General features: G+C 35.8%; 2 protein-coding genes across 2 annotated transcripts; both read left to right on the forward strand.

Moving 5' to 3' along the window:
* Positions 1-2,596: 2,596 nt before the first annotated feature.
* On the forward strand, positions 2,597-16,109 carry LOC132625983 (dehydrogenase FPY6). The gene is made up of 12 exons (XM_060340682.1): positions 2,597-2,835; positions 9,810-9,950; positions 10,656-10,704; positions 11,043-11,060; positions 11,833-11,948; positions 12,021-12,134; positions 12,823-12,873; positions 14,085-14,173; positions 14,259-14,319; positions 14,427-14,504; positions 14,620-14,730; positions 15,577-16,109. The coding sequence occupies exons 1-12, from the start codon at positions 2,707-2,709 to the stop codon at positions 15,703-15,705; spliced, it is 1,086 nt and encodes a 361-aa protein (XP_060196665.1). The 5' UTR covers positions 2,597-2,706; the 3' UTR covers positions 15,706-16,109.
* A 3,243-nt stretch (positions 16,110-19,352) lies between these two features.
* LOC132625984 (FT-interacting protein 3-like) lies at positions 19,353-22,540 on the forward strand. The gene has a single exon (XM_060340683.1). It carries the CDS (start codon positions 20,039-20,041, stop codon positions 22,343-22,345), a length of 2,307 nt encoding a protein of 768 aa, XP_060196666.1. The 5' UTR covers positions 19,353-20,038; the 3' UTR covers positions 22,346-22,540.
* The last annotated feature ends 605 nt before the right edge of the window (positions 22,541-23,145 follow it).

Consider the following 23,145-nt stretch of genomic DNA (forward strand, 5'->3'; position numbering starts at 1 on the left):
CCACCACCCCCTCCAAAAAATTTTAATTTTTAACCACGCAAACTTTAAATTTTTATAATTTTTTTATAAAGGTAAAATTAAATATGAAGTAGAAAATTTGGGAGGGGGGTTGGTGTGTACAGAATCAAAACTTTTTAAAAGAATTATTTTTTGGAGGGGGTGATGGATGTCGGGATTGTAGGGGGGGGGGGGGAAGGGATGTGGTGGTACTGTAGAAAACCAAAAGAAAAATTTTAATTATTTTTGTGGGTTGGGGGGTGGGCGGTAGGGAGCGGGGTGGGGGAGGGGGATGTGGTGGTGTAGAAAACCCAAAAGATTTTTTTTTAAAAAAAAAATAGGGGGGAGGGGTAGTGGCGCTGGGTCGGGATTGGGGTGGGGGGGAGGTATGTGGTGGTGTAGAAAACCCAAAAGAATTTTTTTTTAAAAAAAAGGGTGTGGGGAGGGATGTGGTGGTGTAGAAAACCCAGAAGAATTTTTTTTTAAATATTTAAGTGGGGGGGAGGGGGTACAGGATAGGGCGGGGTGCGGGTGGGGAGTGGGTGGTGCATGGGTTACGGGAGTGGTTGGGGTTTGGTAGTTGGGTGGTTGGTGAAATGACACTTGTGGACTTGTTTTCTCTATTTTGATTAGGGAAATCATTTTTTCCATTTTTAAGGAACTTGTTTTGCTAAGAAAAATGTTTTTCAAAATTTTTGATCAAACGAATATGAAAAAGTTGAAAAATATTTTCCTCCATACCGAAAACCAGCCCATTTTCCTTAGATTTTTTATCCATTGGATTTCTTTAACTCATTTTTAGTTATTCACTTCAAACTCTATTCCTTTTGGTGACTAGTGTTTCTTATGCTTGAAATCGGTTTAAAGTAGACTTTTAATTATATGATTAAGTAGTTTTGGTTTCATAAGTTTACAAAAAGTAATTTTTTATTTTGCTTCCATCAAACATTTAACAAATTCTATCTATTAGATTTGAGGGCAATCTTAGAAAAAGAAAAACTTAACTTGAAACGTTGGAAAAGTCCCAATAAATCTTAAAAACCGCAACAAAAAACACAATATTTAATGTCAAAAACTAACAAAAATAGCAGAATTTGCAAAAAAAAAAAAAAAAAAAACGCACGATACCCTAAAAACTAACATGAACTGAAAAAGTTGTATCTCAAAATATGAGTTTCAATTTTTTTAGTTCCCATTAAATCTAATAGATAGAGATTATTAAATAAATATTATAGAGCTCAAAAATCCTCATTTTTCTTAAAATTTAAAGAACCAAAATAACTCACATACAAGGACCAATTTTGCTATCTTCTTTAGCAAATGTTATCCAATTTTATAATTCTAATTCGTACGCTAAGATCCTAATATTTTGGATCACAACACACTCACATACACACCAAAAATGAAAAAAGGGGGGGGGGGGGGGGGGGGGAGAAGCAGGAAAAAAATCAAGAGACATTTAAACTAAACTCTATATAAATTGAACACGTAACCACATATAAATTGAACACGTAACACGTAAACTGGTCCAAAAAGTAAAACAAATGGCTTTAACACGTAACCACATATTTCATTTAGACATTTAAACTAAACTCTATGCAAAACACTTTAATTCATACTTTTTCCGATTAAAAAAAATATTCACTTACCCTTTATTTTTAGTTTAAAAAAGCGTTCATTTATTAAATAAAAAAGAAATTAAATTTATTTTTTCAGATTTACCCTTATTGAGTATTAAGAGACTAAATCTCAATACTTATTTAATTAGAAATAGCTTAGTCAAATTATCTATTTTTATCTAAAAATTTGTATTTTCTTAATGGGTGTGCAAATGACTAAATGAACACTCGTTTTTTAACCGGAAAGAGTAGTAAAATGTTTCAATTAGACAGGTTTGGTATAAATTTAATTTTCTTTTATTTGTAATTTCATTCGTCCATTAAATTAATGACATAAAATATGTCACTTCATTTAATTATACCCATCAACTTCAAGTAGAAAATATTTTAAGATTTATTAAAACAAGTGCACATAAGTAAAGAAGATTGACATATTTTATGGTATTAACTTAAAATATGGATGTTCAATTTAAACATGACTTAGGGGTCGTTTGGTATGATGGATAACAAAAAATGATCCTACATAAAAATTTAGTACCGTTTTATCCTGGGATAAGTTTTCCACAATTAAAAATAGTACCGGCATAACTTATCCCTGACAAAGGGTAGAATAACTATTTCTAAATAAGTTATCCCAAGATTAAATAATGAAAATGACAAAATTAGCCCTGAGATCCTCAAACTCTTTTTCTATTCCCTTCGTTTCAAATTGTTTGACACTTTTTATTTTTTGAGAGTCAAACGAATTATTCTTCGTCATAGGTCTTTTAAATATGTCAAATTATCAATTATAATGACTTATAATACTTTTTACGTAATTTCTAAATTTATATATTTTTATTTCAAAAAATTTAAAAATTCTACATCAAACACAAGATCAAAATTTAAAAATTTGACTTTCAAAAGGTAAAAATATTAAATAAATTAAAATAAAGGAAGTAATTAGATAACTAATCCCAACATAACTAATTGCGAACAATTCCTTTAAGTAAATTATCTTCAATTGAAGAACAAGTAATAATAAAACCAATACAAGTCCAATAAACTGAAAAATAGTATATTCAAATCAATTATTGTTAAAGATCTTGCAATGGATCAACCTCAACCACCACATATAGCAATTCTTGGAGCTGGTATTTTTGTTAAAACTCAATACATTCCAAGATTAGCTGAAATTCCTAATCACTTTGTTCTTAGAGTTATTTGGAGTCGCAGTGAGGTAACTTACACTAATAATTTTGCTCCACTTTTTAATATTTCTTCTATTTTCTTGAATCATAGATCAATCCTGTATTTGTTTGTGGATTTTAGTTTATGGGGTGTGATAAAAATATGATCTTTATATATTAATTTGACTCGGCATGAAATTTAAGAAAAATATGAAGATTTTTGAATCTTCTGGTCTAAAATAAGCTAACTCGTTAAGCGTAAAAGTTAAAAGATTAAAGTTAAACTGTTCCCAAATAAGTAAATGTATCTTTTTTTTGGAACGGAATAAAGAGTAAGGTGTATCGCATAAATTGGAACAGAAGGAGTAGTAATTATTGTTTGTCTTCCATTTTCTTGAATCATTTTTCAAAGTTTAGACTTGGGTTTTTGGGGAAAGAAAAAATGTTATGCATTTGTTTGTGGATTTTAGCTTATGGGTGTGATAAAAATAGGATCTTTATATAGTAATTATTGTTTGTCTGCATTTTCTTGAATCTTTGTTCAATTCTAAGAACTGGGGTTTTGTGGAAAGAAAAAAATTTATGCATTTATTTGTGGATTTTAGCTTATGGGTGTGATAAAAATAGGATCTTTATATAGTAATTATTGTTTGTCTTCAATTTTCTTGAATCTTTGTTCAATTCTATGAACTGGGGTTTTGTGGAAACAGTAATCTCATGCATTTGTATGAGTCTGTTTGTGGATTTTTAGTTTATGGGGTGTGATAAAAATATGATCTTTACATAGTATTGTTTGTCTTCCATTTTCTTGAATCATTATTCAATTCTAAGAACTGGGGTTTTGTGGAAACAATACTCTTATGCATTTGTATGAGTTTGTTTGTGGATTTTTATTTTTTGGGTTTGTTAAAAATGTGATCTTTTTTTTTTTTTTTTTGGTAAATAAGAGTTTTATTCCCAAAAAGTGGATGTTCAGTACAAACCAGTAAAGACTGAGATATGGACATAAGTCCCATAACTTCAGCCAGCATCAACAACTAAATTTAGAAACAACTAAAACAAGGCATCCAGGTCTGCTCACTACTTTCCCCTAAATATGGCAATCAGCAAGGGTAAAAACTAAACTTTTTCAACCAATCTGCAACATGTGGCTTCTGTTGTCCTCGTAGATGTACCACCTGGATGATGTGTTTAACTAAGCTGTCCACGGGTTGCTCTTTTTGCTGGAACACTCTTAGGTTTCGTTCCCTCCATACGTGATAAACAGCAGCAGCAAATGTCATCCTGTATACCTCATCTCTCGCACCTCTCCCTCTTGCATTTATAACAGCCCAAGCAATTTCATCTTCCCACCTCCAATTATTTCTATGAATTCCTTGCCATCGCAGCAGCTTCAACCATAGTTGTCCAGTGGCAGAACAAGCAAAAAAAAGATGTGAGTGACTTTCAGGTACTTGATCGCATAGGGGGCAGACCTGCGTAGTAGTAACACCCCACCTACTAAGTCTATCTCTGGTGTATAAGTTACCATGAGCAGCTATTCTGAGTATAAAAATCCACTTGGGCAGTCCCATATTGTTGCAAACCATTCGCCTCCACGTGACTTTTGGGAACTCCCCTCTGATTTTCAAGTAAAATTGTTTTATATTGAAACAGTTCATCTGGGGAATATCAGACAGTGTGTAGCCAGCTTCTGAAGTACTTCCCTGCTTTCATTATTTTTTGCATGATCCATGAAGCTTGCTTTGGTACATCTTCCAAGAGGTTCCTGCTTCTCCCATAATAACAATGTATCCATCGAACCCAAAGTTTATCTTTCTTTTGACACAGATTCCACAGAAGTTTACTAATTGCTGCTTTATTCCATGCAGTGATATCCAAAATATTCAGCCCTCCTGCAGTCTCAGGTTGACACACTTTACTCCAGGCTAGCAATGCCTTCTTTGAGATTTCAGTCCCACCAGTCCATAAGAAACTTCTACAAGTTGCTATAATAGTTTTGATGACTTTCTTGGGTAGAACAAATACTTGAGCCCAAAAGACTTGAACTGAGAAAAGGACAGATTTAATAAGTTGAGCTCTACCAGCATAAGATAAGAATTTTGTGGTCCAGGACTTGATTCTATTTAGGATCTTATTTAGAAGAGGCTGACATTGAATGTAAGACACTCTTTTAGTACAAAGTGGCACTCCTAAGTATCTAAAAGGGAGTTCCCCTTTTGAAAACCCCAGAGTTCCTAATATTTCCTGCTCTTCTTCACTAGCCATACCACCACAATAGACTGAACTCTTAGAGAAATTCGCCACAAGACCAGAAGCTTTGGAAAAGCACTGAAACCTCTCAAACAGGAGTTGTACTGACCCAATATCCCCTCTACAGAACAATAATAAATCATCAGCAAATCCCAGGTGAATCAGATTCAACCTCTCACATTTCGGGTGAAAGTTGAAATTCGGATTTCTCCCCACTTGTTTCAACACTCTACTTAGGTATTCCATAACCATGACAAACAAGAAAGGAGACATGGGGTCCCCTTGCCTTAGGCCCTTTTTTGCGTCAAATGGTAAGGATGGTTTCCCATTAATGATGATAGAGTAGGACACTGTCCTTATGCAAGTCATGACCCAGCCAATGAATTTGCTAGGGAAGTTTAATCCTACTAGAACTTGTTCCAGAAAGCTCCACTCTACTGAGTCATATGCCTTTTGCATGTCAATCTTCAACATACATCTAGGAGACAACCCTCTCCTACCATACCCCTTCACTAGTTCATGACTCAAAAGGATGTTATCAGTTATGACCCTCCCTGGGACAAATGCTGACTGGCTACAATCTATAAGGCAGTCCATAACACGTTCCAGTCTTTTTGTGATCACTTTGGAAATCAACTTATACAACATCGTACAACATGATATGGGTAATAGTGGAGGGAGATTGTACCTTAGGGATTAATGTGACCGTGGTACAGTTGATAGCTTTATACATCCAGGTTGTCTGAAAGAATTGTATTACTGCTTCAGAGACATCAGCACCAATAACAGGCCAGGCTTTCTTGAAAAAGCAAGCATTGAAGCCATCACATCCTGGAGCTCTCAGGTCTGCTATATCCTTCAAAGCAAGCACTATTTCATTTTGTGTAACTGGGGAAATAAGGGCCAGTTGTTTATCCCTATTCAAGATGGGACCATCAGCTATAATACTAGGGTCAATAGCCAGCAGTTGCTCAGAACATGTGCCCAACAGTTTCTTATAAAATCCAATTACCTCTGTCTCAATGCCACTCTTGGTGGACATAACATCCCCAAACTCATTTGTTAATCTTCTAATACAGTTCTGAGAACTTCTATTCTTTAGACATGCATGAAAGTAGGCAGAATTTTTGTCCCCCAATTTCAACCATTGCACTCTTGACTTTTGTCTAAGTATGCTTTCTTCAACCATCACCCATTTCTCCAGGGAGAGCTTAATTTCTCTTTCGGACTCATACAATGTTGGGTTAGTATAGCACTGTCGTAACTGCTCCTGTATTGCACTTAGTTGTTCCCTGGATCTCTGGATTTTCTGCTCCACATTGGAAAATTCATGAGCATTTAGCCTCTTCATACCATCCTTCATAATTTTAAATTTGTTCCAGACCATTACCATATGTCTACCTGGCACTGGGGTTGACCAGACTTGTTGTACTACATCCAAAAAATCCTTACGTGTTGCTAAATGGTTGAGGAACCTGAAAGGATTTGCATTTCTCCTTTGATCACTAGTAATAACAACACTCATCATTGAGTGATCTGAGAAGTAAGGGTCTGTAGCTTCAGCCACCAGGTGTGGCCATTGGTTCATCCAAGTAGGATTAACGAGAGCTCTATCTATCCTACTATGTATATGGGAATTGGTCCATGTATAAGTTCTACCCACAGTCTGCATCACAGTGAGATTAGTTTGTTCTAACAGGTTTTCAAAATCAGCTACCTCAGAGTCCTGTACTGGATTACCTCCAATTCTGTCATCATGATAAAGTACAGCATTGAAATCTCCCATCACAAGCCAGGGATTCATGACATTAGCCTCCAAGCTCTGAATCGCTTGCCACAAACTTTTTCTATCATCCACTGTATGGAGTCCATAGACTGCTGTAAACTCCACTTTGGTGCCACTACTGCTCTCAGTGATGCAACAATGTATCATTTGATTTGAACAACATATCACATTCACATCCACCCGAGACTGATCCCAAACTAACCAAATTCTACCTCTCCCATCATTTTCATAGTTGCCCTGCCACTTCCAATTAGGGAATACTGTAGTTATTATGCTAGGTGCCTTGTTCTTTACTACTCTATGTTCAGTAATGGCTAACACCACTACTTTCTCTTTATTGATAACTCTTTTCATTTCCTTCTGCTTATAAAGCTTATTGAAACCTCTGACGTTCCACGCTGCAACCTTCATTTGGACTGATGGTGACGATCAGGTGGCCTACCACCTCTACTTGTACTACCCTGGTTCACCCCCATCTTGTTAAAAGCTGCTGCAAAGTATTGCTGAAAGGTAGTATCCCTCAGTAGAGTGAATTCATTAGCAGTGCTCACATCAAACTGGTTCTCAGGAGCTGAGATCACTTCCAGCTGGTTCTCAGGAGCTGAAATTATTTGGCTTTTACTTGCTGATTTCCCTTGCACCTGTATCCAACCCTCAGTGTTGTTCTTCTCTTGCACCTCAGGTTGTTTCTGAGACTGTTCAGTATCTCTCCCTTGCCATTTTTGTGTCACCTTCCTGGGTGCAGCCTTGGTTTGTCTAGGTGGTGCCTTCTTAGGTACAATAGCTGGACATATGTGTCCAATTTGACAGCAAGTAGAGCAGTACTGGGGCCACCATTCATAATCCACCGGCTGCTCAAACACTTTCCCATTCTCATTTAGCACCTTAACTGATACTGGCAATGGAATGGTAATATCCATTTCAATCAACACCCTTGCGTATGAAATTCTCTCCATCTTTGATGTGCAGTCATCTGCACACAAAGGGGTCCCTAATCCACTAGCAAGCCTACTTAAACAATCAGGACTCCAACAATTTAGTGGTAAGTTAGGAAACATAACCCACAAGGGTATGGTCTTCAAGATCTCATCACCAAAATTGAAATTAGGACTCCATGGCTTTACAATCACTGGCTTACTGTTGATCATGTGAGGTCCCGACATCATTATTTGATCTCTATCCCCACTACAATGGAATTTTATCACAAAATACCCATCATTATGATAATAGATGGCCGGTTTCACCTCATAATTCCCTTGACTTAGTAGGAATCTGTTTACAGCACCAATTGTAGGAGACACACCCACAACATAGAAAATCAAAGCATCCTTCCAATTTGCAGTTTGTTTCGCAACTTCTACCTTATCAAATTTAATGTGTTTAATCCCATCCTTAATAACCGGAGGAATAAATTTCAGCGTTGTACCTTTTGATGCCATTGTAGACCCAGTGAAAAGGTTCGCCCAATTTCTCTCTGCCACCGGAATTGCAATAGCAGGAGGCTTTGGTGTCGCATCAAGTTTTTCCAGTACAGTACCAGAGGCCTGCAATTGCGGTGCTACATGGTAAGGGTTTCCGTTCCTTGCTATCTCTGAACTTGTATTTTCCTTCATTTCTGTCTGGTGACCCTGTTGTTTCGAAGAGTTTGGAGGTGTAATCATACCCCCCAATCGAGCCAACTCCGCCTGAGCTTGGCTCACTGTAGTCGTGTTAAGGCCCGCCAAAACAGATGGCATCGCCTGAATTAGCTCCTTTGCTTCAGTGAGTTCCGTATTTGCTATTTCATCCTCCTTAGTGTTATTGTGACGATCCTCTTTCGCCATCTGAATCTCAGTTGGGAGTTTTTTCTGTGTCTTCCTCTGTCTGCCCTTCGCCATGCCGGCAACGGCGACCGTTGTTTCACCACAGACGGCGCCTAGGTCAAGTCGCCAGAGTTGGTTTTTGTTTGATACTTAAAAAAAAAAAAATGTGATCTTTATGTAGTCTAGCTGTGGAATTATTGTTTTTCCTCCATTTGCTTATATTCTTCTCTATTTGTATGAGTTTGTTTGTGGATTTTTATTTTTTGGGTTTGATAAAAATGTGATCTTTATGTAGTCTAGCTGTGGAATTATTGTTTTTCTTCCATTTTCTTGGATCATAGTTCAAAGCAAAGCATTGGGTTGGGAAAACTGATATTTTCCTCTATTTGTATGCATATTTTAGTTTCCGAGTTTGATGAAAATGGGAACTTTATGTAGTCTAGATGTGGAATTGTTCTTCTTTTGCCCCATTTTTTTGGACTATTGTTCAAAGTTAAGAACTGGGTTTTTGTGGGAAAAAAGAAAAAAAAAAATCTTCTGCATTTGTATGATTTTATTAGTTTTTTTTTTTTTTTTTTTTTTTTTTTTTTTTACATTTTATGTGAATTGATATGCCTTTTCTTGAGCCAAGGGTCTATCGGAAACAACCTTTGTACCTCCCAAGGTAGGGGTAAGGTCTGCGTACACTCTACCCTACCCAGACTCTACTTGTGGGACTACACTGGGTATGTTGTTGTTGCATTTCTTGTGAAAGCAAGAGTTGATTTTGTTTCTGGATTGATAAAATTGGCAACTTTCTTTAATCTAGTTGTTGCATTGTCCTTGACATCAACAATTGGATTGTTCGAGAACTACAAGTTATAAACTATAAAACTTCGGCTACTTGCATGTTTATTAGTGAATTTACCTGTCTAGATTTGATAAAGATGTAAACTTTATGCAGTCTAGTGTAGTACTGTTCTTGAAAGTGAAATTGGGTTGTCGGGGAAATGCAGAATACTAATTTTATGGTGTTTGTTTGTGGATTTTTGTTTCTGGATTTGAAAATGAAAACTGTGTAGTTGAGTTGGTGGACTTTCTTGAAATAAATAATAGTAACTGAATTTCTTTGTGTATCTTTTCTCTCTATTTTTCAATAATCTTTTTAGTCTTCATTGTTCATGAGAATGTGCATGTTTGTTAGGAATCTGCCAGAAGTGCTGTTGAAATAGCACAGAAACATTTCCCAAATGTGGAATGTAAGTGGGGAGATGCGGGGCTTGAGGATATCATTAAGGATAGTTCCATTACTGGTGTTGCTGTGGTTCTTGCTGGACAAACCATGGTATATATCTCTCTTTCTTTTTTGTATGCTTTTATATATCATCAAAGTTCCCTATGCACAAAGTAACTAAAGTCGTCTGCTTGTATCCTATAGCCTTTCTCTATTTTATTTCATGTCAAGGAGGCAATCATTTTTGGGCACTGACACATTCCTATATTTCCTTAATGAGAAGCTTTAATAGCCACACAAATATTACTATGTCATTTTTAAGACCTTGAAGTAGTAAAGGAAGTATCATTCCAGTCAGGACCTTTTTATAAACTTGGTTTTAAAGTTGTATTGAATTGGACCATTGTCTATCAACAAACGTATATATATATATATATATATATATATATTTGGGCTATGTTGATTTTGCAATTTACTATAGGAATCACTCAGTAAAATGTGAAGAACTTAGTGAAACAGCAAAAAAACAACATAGTGAAAAATTCATTGGTGTCAGAGTTACAATATCTGGGACAGGGAAATTCTTTATCGAATAAGTCTAGGCTGTACTATTTATTAAAAGTAGAAAGCTACACACTTTCACGACCCAATGTCAGAAGAAATAATTTTATTGATGTTCAATCACATGAAAGGGGAAATGTCTTGACGAGCAGCGTTGTACTTAACAAATTGCAATTAGTTTTGAAGTGAACATTCTTGACTATTATCACATTTATTTCAGAAAATTGTGTTTGATATTTGCATTAATTCATGCAGGTGGATATGTCACTGAGGCTGCTTAAGGCAGGAAAGCATGTCCTTCAAGGTAATTGCATAAAAAGTTGCTATAAATGGTATTTTTTAATACTTCTCTTTTCTATTATATATTTGGATGAAGCCACCTTGAGCAGGTTGGGATGGCGCATGGATAATGGCCAGACATTTTTTTTGAAAAAGTTCATTTTCTAAAAAAATTTCAATGTTTGTTACCTTGTCAATAAAACAGGACAAATACTTGCTTTTATCTTTTTCTCTTCTCAGTATCTCTTACTTTTGTGCTTTATGAGTATTTGATATAACTCGTGCTCATTTCTGTGAGATGTGCAATTAACTAACCGGTGTGTATTTGCATTCTTTTACTTGGCGAAAATTGGGATACTCCAGAGAAACCAGCCGCTGCAAGTAAGTAAGATGCAGTTTTATTTCATTGAACTTCTGGATGTCGTAGTTGCTATAATCAATTTAGTTCTGTTTGAAGTGCAGTTAACTAACCGATTCTAGCATTTTTCCTATCTCTATTCGACTTGTTCAGCCTACTAGTGCTGTTCAACAGACTGACTAAAGTTCTAGTGACATGACTGATATATAAGAAGTTTTAACATGTCTTGGTCTTGAGACTAGTATAGAGCTTTTTGAGATTCAAATTAAGACTTTGCATCTTTATTCTATCCAGAATCATGTGTGGCTAAATGGTAGCGTTGAACATTTTCATGCATGAATTGAAAATGAACCATTTTCCTGTGATTCACAGGGTGTCTATTTCTTCAAATTTGATGACTTTGTCTACACAGTTCCACTATGCAGTTAACTTTTCAAAACCACAGCGTGAGAATCTGAATAGAAAGGAGTGCACCTTTTTTTTTTTTTTTTTTTTTTTTTAAATAAGGTGGGAGGGAGTGTACCTAACTCTTTTTATTTCATAGAAAAAATAAAGAAAAACTGAAAGATTTGGAATTTACTAGGTTACGGAAAGGCAAAGGAGAAGGATACGTAATCCTTTTCAGTGTTCTACATTTGGATGTATTTCACCTTTATATATCTGAGATTGAGACTAATTGGAAATCAGAAGATCTGGAATTAAGTGAAGGAAAAACAACGAGCATGTTTTCTTTTTTGTGATCTACATTTGAATGCATTTTACCTTTATATATCTGAGATCTGTCTATTATTACAGCTGTGGATGAGGCAGAAAAAGCACTGGCTCAGTATAATTCTCTTAGTGCCACATTAACTCATCAACCAATATGGGCAGTTGCAGAAAATTATCGCTTTGAACCTGCCTTCATTGAGGTACTGTTAATGGTGTTGTCATCTTTATTTTCAATGTGACTAGGCTGGATAATTAATTATTGTCTTACACAGAGCAAGAAACTAATTTCTGAAATTGGAGAGATGATGAATATCCAAGTAATTGTTGAAGGATCAATGAACAGCTCAAATCCTTACTTCGCCAGCTCGTGGAGACGCCAGTTTGTCGTGAGTATTTCTCTAAATGATATATTAGCTTCTCTATTTAAAAATAAAATAAAATAAGAATTGGCTCAACTTTTTGAATATCAATGAGGAAAAAGTTCCTCTTGAAATAAAAATGGTTTCTTTTAGTGTAGACCCTGATGTGCTCCTCTGCCATAGTACATGCTAAATAAGTTTGAATCTAACATTTGGCAAAAATTAATACAGTACTGAATAGTTTGGATGTTCCAGGTTAACGACTGTTAGTTCAAGTTTGACCAACTATGACCTCATGAAATTCATGTGTTATCGAGTAGTGATTACATGTACATAACGCATGAATTATCTAAGTTGTGTGAGTTCCAACTACGAGTAGCAGGAGATTTTGGTCAGCGGTGCAGTTAAAAATAATTGAGCAACATAATGCATGAAATTCATGCGTTATATTTGGTCAAACTTGGCCAAATAGCTGTTAACCTGGAACGTCAGATTTGATGCAGTTATTGTTTTAGTTATGTTTAGTTTTTGACTCTCATTTTTGTTACAAAAGTAGTTTTTATGTCATTTTGGTTCCGGGCTCAAAGATCTTTTGTGTAGTCTTAAGTACAGTGGAAGCATTTGTGAGTTGTTAAGTACGTTTTGTGCATTGTCTTCTCTCTTTCAGGTTAAAATCATTGACTTGCTTTTTGACAATCTCATTTGATTTCTTCAGGGTGGTTTCATTCTAGACATGGGCGTACATTTTGTAGCTGGACTAAGGATGGTAATCTTCTCAACCTTCCAGCCTTCTTGATCTATTTGGTGATATCTCGTTCTTGTCCTCTGTTTACAGTAGATCTAACGTGAATTGGTATATCTGCAGCCTGCAGGTTTCTTTTGTTGCACTTCAGATCATATTTGATTTGAAATTTTCTTTAACTCCTTGCATGTGCACCAAAAATTAAATTGACATAATCATAATGATTAAATCATTCATGAAGTTTGAGTGATATTGGACGTGAACACTCTTGAATGGTATCAAATTACCAATTCTAGCTTCTCCCCTACGTGACCTGATTTGGGCTCATGCAATGAACTCACCATGACCGTCAACAATTTTGGTGGCTCTCTAGGCTAGACACTAGCATAAGGGAAATCTTGGCTCCGCCTTCGAGTAGGTCGACACCTAATCCTTGTTGATACTGTACTCTGTACTTCTAAAACAATAAAGTGAAGATTCTCAACCTATAAAATCAGAAACTATATAGGTAGCTGCTGCAACTTCCCATCCATTTCTCATGGCCCCCAAGCTTTCATATCATGAAAACGTCACCATAGAGCTCCATAGTAAAATATCAGCCAATTGTAAACCACAAAGGGAATAAAAGATGCATAGCGCCCCATCTTCTTCTAAACTGGAATTTTTTATTGATTTATGTATCACCGGTATGTCCAAAATACTAGGAGTAACACACCCAAAGGTGTGGTCTAGTGGTTAATGACGTGGGTTGAGAACCATGAGATCTTATTCTGGTGAGCGGTAGTTGGTACCTCGTGGAATTAGTCGAGGTGCGTGCAAGCTGACACGGGACACCACGGTTATGAAAAAACAAAATACTAGGAGTAATAAGATATTTTGCAAAGATATCCACAATAGTCAAGGGATGGAACAGGTCTTCTCTACCATACCAACAACCATAAATCACTCTCGACTTCACCCAGTGAAAATTAAACCAGTAACAGAAGGCTAATGCAAACCTTAAAGCAATGGAATTCAGTCGGCATTATGTTAATACCTTTGTCAAAATACTGATGAAAAGCAAAGTTGAAAATCGCCCACGTCTGTATTATGTTAGTACCTTTGTCAATAAAGCTTCACACTCAATACCTTTCTTAACTTTTGTAAAAACTATATTCTTTACATTTTAAACTTCTTTTACTAGTCAAAGCTTCTTTGTTTATTAATTGACACTATTTTCCTTTCCAAATGAGCAGCTTGTCGGATGTGAGATTGCATCATTGACATCCATGAATTCTCATGTGGATAAGACTTTGCCTGCTCCGGATAACATCTCGTCGTTGTTGTGAGTTCAACACTATTATCTTTTTACTAAGGATTTAATTGTAACGAAGTTGAATGTAATCATGATGAACTTTTCTTCTATTTAGTCAACTGGAGAATGGGTGTTCAGGAGTTTTTGTGATGGTGGTATCTTCGAAGTCACCAAAGGCAAGTAATATACTAACTAGACTGTTTTCTCCATATATTTTTTTTTTGGTGTGATAACATTTCTTTAGAGCGATTATTGTGGATTAATTATGATTTTTATATCTTAGATAATCTGGCGAGTTGTGGGTTTGAACGGAGTGCTGCAAGTTGAGCGCGGTAACGAGGATGGAAAGCATGGCTACTCGGTAATTAGGAAACTTTCTTCTTGATTCCGATTTGAATGAAATGCAATATTATGTACCTATGTTCCCTTCACAAATGACAATTGACATATCTTTTGTCTTTCAATTGCTGTCCTAGGTTTTCCTTCATATGGCTGATGGCCATAGCAAGAGCTTCTTTTATCCATTCAGTGGGGTCACTGACGAATTGAGAACATTTTTATCAGATGTGTCGACTGCCAACCTGAAGGTAGAACACTTCCTAAAGTTCTCATTTGCTTAGTTGTTACTTGTTAGCGTCCTGCAAATTATTAGTTGGATCGATTTCTTCCTCGTGAAGGGTACATATATTTTAAGTCAAGTTGTTTTCGTGCTCATAACCAGGCCTGTGATCCTTTTACTCTTTCTAACTGTGTTGCTCGAACTCTTCGAAAAATCCCGACGTGTGCATTTCAGATCCTCAAAATGAAGTGTATTTTTGGAGGATCCGACATGGTGTGAATTTTTTTGGAGAGTCCGAGCAACATAGCTTTCTAAAAGTCCTATGTTTTCGATGAGTTTTTTAGTCGGGTCAAAAGATTTATATGCTACTAGTAAAAATATAGATAACTTCTACTACTCCCTTCATTTCAATTTAAGTGTCTTACTTTGACTAGACACAGAGTGTAATAAAATAGGAGACTTTTTAAATCTTGTGTTCTTAAGCGAAAGATGTGTATGATGTACCAAAATGCCCTTTGAATCTTATGGTCTTAAACAAGCCATGTAGAATGTCGGAATTAGAGAATTACCATAAATAGAAACAAGCATTTTTTTTAAACGGACAAAAAAGGGAAGTAAGACACTTGAATTGAAACAGAGGGAGTAATTGTTTTGTTTTTTGTTTTCATAATATTGGTTCAAAATGAGCTTAAATGGAGTGACATAGTCAGTGCTGATTCATATATCCGACCCCAACTTGCTCAGAACTGAGTCTTAGTAGTAGACTACTAGTAGTAGTAGTAGTTGTTGTTGTTGTTGCAGTGTTAGGCTGCTAGCCTAGATAATTGATCTTGTGCTTTCATTCTCGCCTTATCAAGTTTCTTTTTTTGTGCAGAAGGACCCTAGTTCCTACATCGATCCTCGTCTCTCATTTGCCGAAGGTGCCCGTGATGTTGCTGTTTTGGATGCGATGCTGGAATCAGGGAAGAAACAAGGAGCTCTGGTCCAAGTGAAAAAGTTCTAGTTTAATGCTGACATTACTCTCCTTTAATATTTCATCCACATTATTCTTCATCTTCATACCATGAAGTGGATACTTTACTGAAAATAAATGATTTATAACCCGCGGCTACTAAGAAAACGGATCGATTGGAGATCACTTTCTCTCCCGTGAGCTACGTCTTGGTGTTTGGTCCTCTCGTTGTCTATACACTCGACGATTTCTTGGTTAGGACCATTGTACTAGTTATGACCCTATTGCGAAGTTTGGAAACATGTTACTTGTTGAGATCCTTTTGTGTCTACCGGGTTAGAATAAAGAGTAGTTGGGAATATTTGTAAACAAATGTACTATATGAGCTGGAATTATAGTGTACCTAACCTTGTTTGAAGCTGAATAAAAGTGATGGAAAAACAATTCTGATCCTATATGTGCAATGCTTGGCCAATTTCTTCATTGCTTGAACAGCTTGTTTTTGTGCGGATTGCCCTTCATTTGGGGCGGTCTTTAATTTTTGCCCTTCAAATTGGTAATATTTAATTTATACCCAAGCTTAACACCCCGAGTTTGTGGGCTCGAACCCCTTAGGAAAAAATAAAATCGCTAGGCAGAATTTTGCTGGACAAGATTTGCAAAATGACAGAATTTGCATGGGCAGAAATTCTGCCTGTAAGGTGTAATTTAAAGACCACCATTTTGAGGGGTAAAAATTAAAGATCACTCCCAGCGAAGGGTAATCCTGCAAATTGCCCCTTGAACAGCAATAGCAACCTTATATTAATTGAAACGTAATTTTAGGTCCAAAGTTGAGATTGGCCTTCAACACTATCATTTTTTCTTCTTGTTTTTCTTGGTTTGTTTTCTATCGGAAACAACCTCTCTATCACATAAAGGTTGAGATAAAGTCTCCCTTGAACAGCAATAGCAACCTTATATTAATTGAAATGTAATTTTAGGTCCAAAGTTGAGATTGGCCTTCAACACTATCATTTTTTCTTCTTGTTTTTCTTGGTTTGTTTTCTATCGGAAACAACCTCTCTATCACATAAAGGTTGAGATAAAGTCTGCGTATACCCTACTTTCTCTAGACTCCACTTATGGGTTACACTAGGTATGTTGTTTTTTTGTTTGTTTTGAGTTTCAATAAATATTTCATTCATATATGGCAGTTGCAATATATACGCCAAAAAATGCATAAAATATGACTCTTTCATAGGCTTAATACATAGTCTACCTCCTGAAATCCCTTTGACCCAAGCCTTTACATACTAACATTTGCCAAAAGTGTGTCTAAGTCAGGTGATAGTTTAGTAATACTAATATAGAAAAGACTTAAGGTTTTTAAATATCATTAAAAGAAGCTAGAAAGGGGTTCTATATTTAGTTATTTTTAATGCAGCAGTTCTATTCTCAGGAAAAGGGTTTTCAAGCCTCAATCATAGAAAAACATTAGAATATAACAACTTGCAATAAGTACCAATTTAAGTAATTGATTAAAATTGTTTAACATTATGAATTCCAGTTCTAAACCACATATGGGGATTTGTACTTGAGATCAAGCTAAGTTAGAATTGTCAATTAATTTTGTAGCCCCTTTACAAATTGTTTTTAGCTTTATGTTTGTTTTATTCTCTTTACGTATACACATACACATACACATAAGAGATATGGAAGTACGAAAAAAACACACAACAGATCGTCGTAGGATCATTTTTTCTATTCAAATTGTAAAAGACTGCGTTCACCCATTTTTTGGAATAATCGCTTGTCGCAAAATCAGAATGTTATTGCAGTTAGGGGCGGATGTAGCGTTTTGGCTATGGGTTCATCTGAAGTCTGAACCATTAACTTTCGACATAGAGTGTAGATGTATATTTAATAACTTATTAAAATCTCAACAAATATTAGATTTGAACTCATAATTCTAACATTACAATGAGTTTAATATTGAAAACCTTAAAATATCACCCCATTAAATTTAAATTATGGATTCACATTTGATTGCATTAACTAATAAAGAAAACATGATTTCTTGCAAGAAGAAAATAAATAAAGGAGAGTAGATGGGAAGAAAATAACTTATAATTGAAACCAACCATACATAATATCAATTCCCCCTGATAATTTTTATTCTGTATTTGATAACGACTTTGGGAGACATATAGACAAACTTATAGACAATTTTCTTTCCTGACCAATTGAAGAATATTGATTGAGAGGTGATCAAACAACACATTACTAAATACTAATTGAGTCACGTAGTTGATTTTGGCCCCATTTTGAAAGCAATCTCTTATATATTAAAATTATTGGGGTTGAAAGTTGAAATTATGGACCAATTGAATTCCTTTTTCAGAAAATTTAATTTCAATTTGGACAAGTTATTGTTTTTTATTGTGTGCAGAAAAGATAGATAAGAAATACAGGGAAAAAAAGTTGTTAGGAACAAGGGATACTTATTATAGACTTTTTATGGGCTAACTTCCCCATGCACATGAAGTAATTTTCTCAAGTAATATAAGTAAGAATTCTATAACAAGTTTGTCACAATCATTAATAGGAATATTATCACATCGAGATAGCGAATAAATTTTCTGGGATGAGTATAATTGACATGATATAGATTACGCAAAACATGAAGAAGAATTATAATGAGAAAGTTGGGGCTCTTTCTTTCTGCGTGGGATGATAACAAAGAGAGAAGAAAATGTGTCGAGGTGAGGAACAAGATTCGGTGGACAATGAGCATGCCGCTCTATTCTTATTATATATCAAACTCGATTTACGAGTGAAATTCACATATAATCACTTTTCAGTCATTATAATTAAAAATAAAACATTATCACGGGGTTCAAATTCCACATGTGAAAGTCAGACGACAAATGCCATAGATTTTCATCCGTAAACTTTCAAATTCAAAGCTAAAGCGGAAAAGTGATCTGTAAATGCTATTTTTACCCGATTTACCATTATAATTCAAACCCATTACCTACCCTTATAGCACATTATTTCTTTTTTCTCAAAATAGGACATGATTTCTCTTTGAAATAGGGTGATATATGCAAAAATATGATTACTCAACAGGATCAAATTAGGTTTTTTTTTTCTGTATCTTCTGAAGATCACATAGCAATGCAATCCAAGACTCATTCCACAACATAATTTTGTGTACGTTTTCTTTATTTCTACTTCACCACCATAACTTTATGTTAATTACAAATACGTCCATACCAAAAAAATTGTGTACATATTCTTTATTTCTACTTCAGCCCCAGAACTTTCTGTTAATTACAAATCTGTCTATACCAGAAAAATTTGTGTACAATTTTCCTTATTTCTACTTCAGCCCCACAACTTTGTTTGAATTACAATTCTATTTGCCAAAAATATTGTGTACAATTTTCTTTATTTCTACTTCAGCCCCAAAACTTTCTGTTAATTACAAATCTGTCTATTAAAAATTTCTACTGTTCTGCTTTTAGTTATAACTATCTAAAACAACTCTCTCGTTTTCTTCAACTGCCTCTTGAAGTAAGTTATCAGTTCTTCCATTATTTCCCACCCTTTAACTTTTCCTAATCACTAAAAAATTGAAAAAAATAATAATCAACTTTTATTTTTCTATACTTAAAATTTTCTTGCTAGAGTTGCCAAGATGATGCAATAGCTTATTACTTTTTATTATTTTTCTTCCATTTCTACACTCAATGCCATAGTTGGTTTAAAATACTTAAAAATAGTATTTTCTTATATTACTAGAACAATTTCTTTTCCCTTATAGTTCATGATGAAACATTGACAAAACCATTTTCTTTAGCATTTTTGTGTTTTTTCCTCTGTTTTTAAGCAGAAGGAAAGTATTCAAGTCCCTTCAATTCTTGATCCTTTTATTTCCCTTTTCTTTTTGCAGGTTTTCATGGTTCTAAGTTTTTGCAAATTCAAAATATTGCTCAATTTTCTACCTAGTAATCTTTGGAGCATTTTGAACTTGAGAAGGTACCAATACTATAGCAACATTGCTATTCTTGATCACCCCTTTGATAGATTTTTTCTCTATATCTCCAAGAATTTGTCCTACTAAAATTCCTTAAGTCATTCTTATCGGAGCCAGAAGTTTTAGTTTATGAGTGCTTGACCGCAATTCGTTTTATACCTACTAAATAAAATTTTCAATGCAAATACAACGTTTGAGCTAAAGTTACTGGATTCTGCCGAACCAGTAATTACCAAAGTGGCTCCACCCCTAGTTCTTATGGTACCTAGTGTGTAAAAACTCTATGAACCGTTGATTCTTTGAGCAACTAACTATTGTCCAAGAAGATAAAATTTGTTCACATTCCTATAGAAACAAGGAAAAATGCAGAAAGGTCCAATACATGAAGACTTTGCTCTAAAGCAAACAGCTCCAAAAATTGCTGGATCAGGGGTGATGATTGGTGGAGATAAGGTAACCGTTGCCTATGACCTCGTCGAACAGATGGAATATCTCTACGTTCGTGTTGTCAAGGCTAAAGAGTTGATAAAGGATGTAACAGGTAGCTGTGATCCTTATGTTGAAGTAAAAGTTGGGAACTATAAGGGTGTGACTAAGCATTTCGAGAAGAAAACGAACCCTGAGTGGAATTATGTGTTCGCGTTCTCTCAGGATCGACTTCAGGCTTCTTTCATTGAAGTTTTTGTGAAAGACAAGTCTGTCGTGTTGGATGATCTGATCGGACGCGTGGTGTTTGATCTCATTGATGTACCGCGAAGGGTCCCGCCAGATAGTTCATTAGCTCCACAATGGTATAGACTGGAGGATAACCGAGGCGAAAAGTTGAAAAAGGGGGAGATCATGCTTGCTGTTTGGAGAGGAACTCAAGCTGACGAGGCGTTTAGTGATGCGTGGCATTCGGATGCAGCAGCTGTGAGAAGTGAGGAAATTTCAAGAATTAGAGGAAAGGTATATCTTTCCCCTAGACTTTGGTATATTAGAGTTAATGTTATTGAATGTCAAGATTTGCTTCCGACTGAAAAAAATCGCCAACCTGAGTGTTGTGTGAAGGTTACATGTGGAAATCAGGCCTTGAAAACGAAGATTTCTCCGATAAGAAGTGTTAATCCAATGTGGAATGAGGATTTGGTTTTTGTTGTAGCTGAACCATTTGAAGAGCCTTTGATTATAACTGTTGAGGATAAAGTTGGATCAAACTTTGAGTTTTTAGGAAAATGTGTTCTTCCTTTAAGTACTGTCCCTAGAAGGCTTGATAACAAACCTGTCCCTTCTAAATGGCACAATCTTGAGAAATATACAATTGTAGAAGGGGAAAAAAAGGAGACTAAATTTGCTAGTAAGATTCATTTGAGGCTAAGTTTGGATGGTGGATATCACGTGTTGGATGAATCGATACATTATAGCAGCGATTTCAAGCCAACGTCGAAGCTTTTGTGGAAATCCAGCATTGGACTACTTGAATTGGGGATTATTAGTGCAATAGGATTATCACCTATGAAATCTAAGGATGGACGAGGGACGACAGATGCCTATTGTGTAGCTAAGTACGGGCCAAAATGGGTTCGTACAAGGACAATCATCGATTCTTTATCACCAAAATGGAATGAGCAGTACACTTGGGAAGTACACGATCTTTGTACTGTTATCACAGTATGTGTGTTCGATAATGGGTATTTACAAGGGGGAAAATGTTCGAGCATTGGAAAAGTGAGAATCCGGCTCTCCACCCTCGAGACTGATAAGGTTTACACACATTCCTACCCTCTCATTGTCTTGCAACCATCGGGCGTTAAAAAGATGGGTGAAGTTCAATTAGCCGTGAGGTTTTCGTGTACGTCTTATGTCAATATGTTGTCTAAATACGCTCAACCTTTGTTTCCAAAGATGCATTATGCTCATCCATTGTCTATCAGTCAACAAGATTTCCTCAGGTTCCAAACTATACAAATATTGTCAACTAGGCTAGGCCGGGCAGAGCCGCCGTTGAAAAAAGAGGTTGTCGACTATATGCTAGATGTTGGTTCGCACATGTGGAGCTTAAGGAGGGCTAAGGCTAATTTTTTCAGGTTAATGTATGTTGTGAGTCCAATAATGGCTGTTGGAAAATGGTTTGATCAAATATGTCATTGGAAGAATCCACTCACTACAATTCTAATTCACATTCTCTTTGTGATATTAGTCCTTTACCCTGAATTGATCTTTCCAACATTCTTTCTTTACCTTTTCTTGATTGGTATTTGGTACTATAGATTGAAACCAAAGCACCCTCCTCACATGGACATCCATCTTTCACATGCTCACGCTGTTTTCCCCGACGATTTGGATGAAGAATTCGATGCGTTCCCAACATCCAGGGCCCCGGATAAGGTGAGGATGAGATATGATCGTTTGAGGAGCATTGGAGGAAGGATTCAAACCGTGATCGGGGACTTGGCCACTCAAGGGGAAAGGTTTCATTCACTTTTGAGTTGGAGAGATCCAAGGGCGTCAGCTTTGTTTGTCACATTCTGTTTAGTTGCTGCAATTGTCATGTATGTCACACCATTCCAAGTCATCGCGCTTCTCATTGGACTCTACCTGTTGAGGCACCCTAGGTTTCGCCAAAAACTTCCTCCATTGTCAACTAGTTTCTTCAAGAGGTTGCCTGCAAGAGCAGATTGCATGTTGTAGGCTTATAGCTAAGCAAATATTTGGTAGAAAATGCTGCAAATGAAGTAGAGATCACTAGGATTGTCCTGTTATCCATTATTTCTAGCTTGGTTATTTTTATTTATTTTTTCTTTTGTAATTAGACTTCTTTGAAGATACTAATGTGTAATATATTTGTTAAATTTGATTAACTTTATTACTTTTTGAGAAAATGAAAGGGGCAGATGTCTATAGGTTGTCTATAACTTCAGATTTTAAGGTTCCACAGAAGCAGCTAAGCATAAGATATGAATGTGCATTTTTCAATTACTCAATGGGATGACTTAAGCAATGTATATTATGCTGTTAATGTCTGATTGTCATATGAGATTGAATGCCATATATAGCTCTAATTATTTTGTATTTTATTAGTATTGGTGTGTTTTAGAAACGTGCATAGACAGTAGTATCACATACTCGGTCACTTGATGCCATGAAGGGCCCCACTCTATCCAGTATGCGTTTTGATTCATGCAACTACTATGGCAACAACTAGAATTTTTATATTTCAATTAGCTGGCCAAATCAGGAGGGCCCTGATGTACATTAATAGTCAATAAGAAAATATTTCTACATTGAGTACATCGGAAGTTTAGGGACTATGAACAGATGAGATATTTCAAAAGAGAATGAAGCTCGGCATTTATTTATTGTGACCCGGTGAAAGAAACAGGGTCATTTGCACGATTTCCCTTTAAAGGGAGTGGTCTTTAATTTTTGTCCCTCAAACACCTAATCTATTGGTAAAGCTAAACAACACACTCCTCCCACCTATTGCATCA

This window comes from Lycium barbarum, chromosome 2 (genome assembly GCF_019175385.1).
Source record: "Lycium barbarum isolate Lr01 chromosome 2, ASM1917538v2, whole genome shotgun sequence".
NCBI classification, from domain to species: Eukaryota; Viridiplantae; Streptophyta; class Magnoliopsida; order Solanales; family Solanaceae; genus Lycium; species Lycium barbarum.

Bases quoted from the DNA above. Each gene is read 5' to 3' on its own strand.
- LOC132625983 (XM_060340682.1), top strand. From the start codon at position 2,707: ATGGATCAACCTCAACCACCACATATAGCAATTCTTGGAGCTGGTATT. The intron at 9,951-10,655 runs GTATATATCTCT...TAATTCATGCAG, and splicing joins TTCTTGCTGGACAAACCATG to GTGGATATGTCACTGAGGCT. The intron at 14,174-14,258 runs GTGAGTTCAACA...TCTTCTATTTAG, and splicing joins GATAACATCTCGTCGTTGTT to TCAACTGGAGAATGGGTGTT.
- LOC132625984 (XM_060340683.1), top strand. From the start codon at position 20,039: ATGCAGAAAGGTCCAATACATGAAGACTTTGCTCTAAAGCAAACAGCT.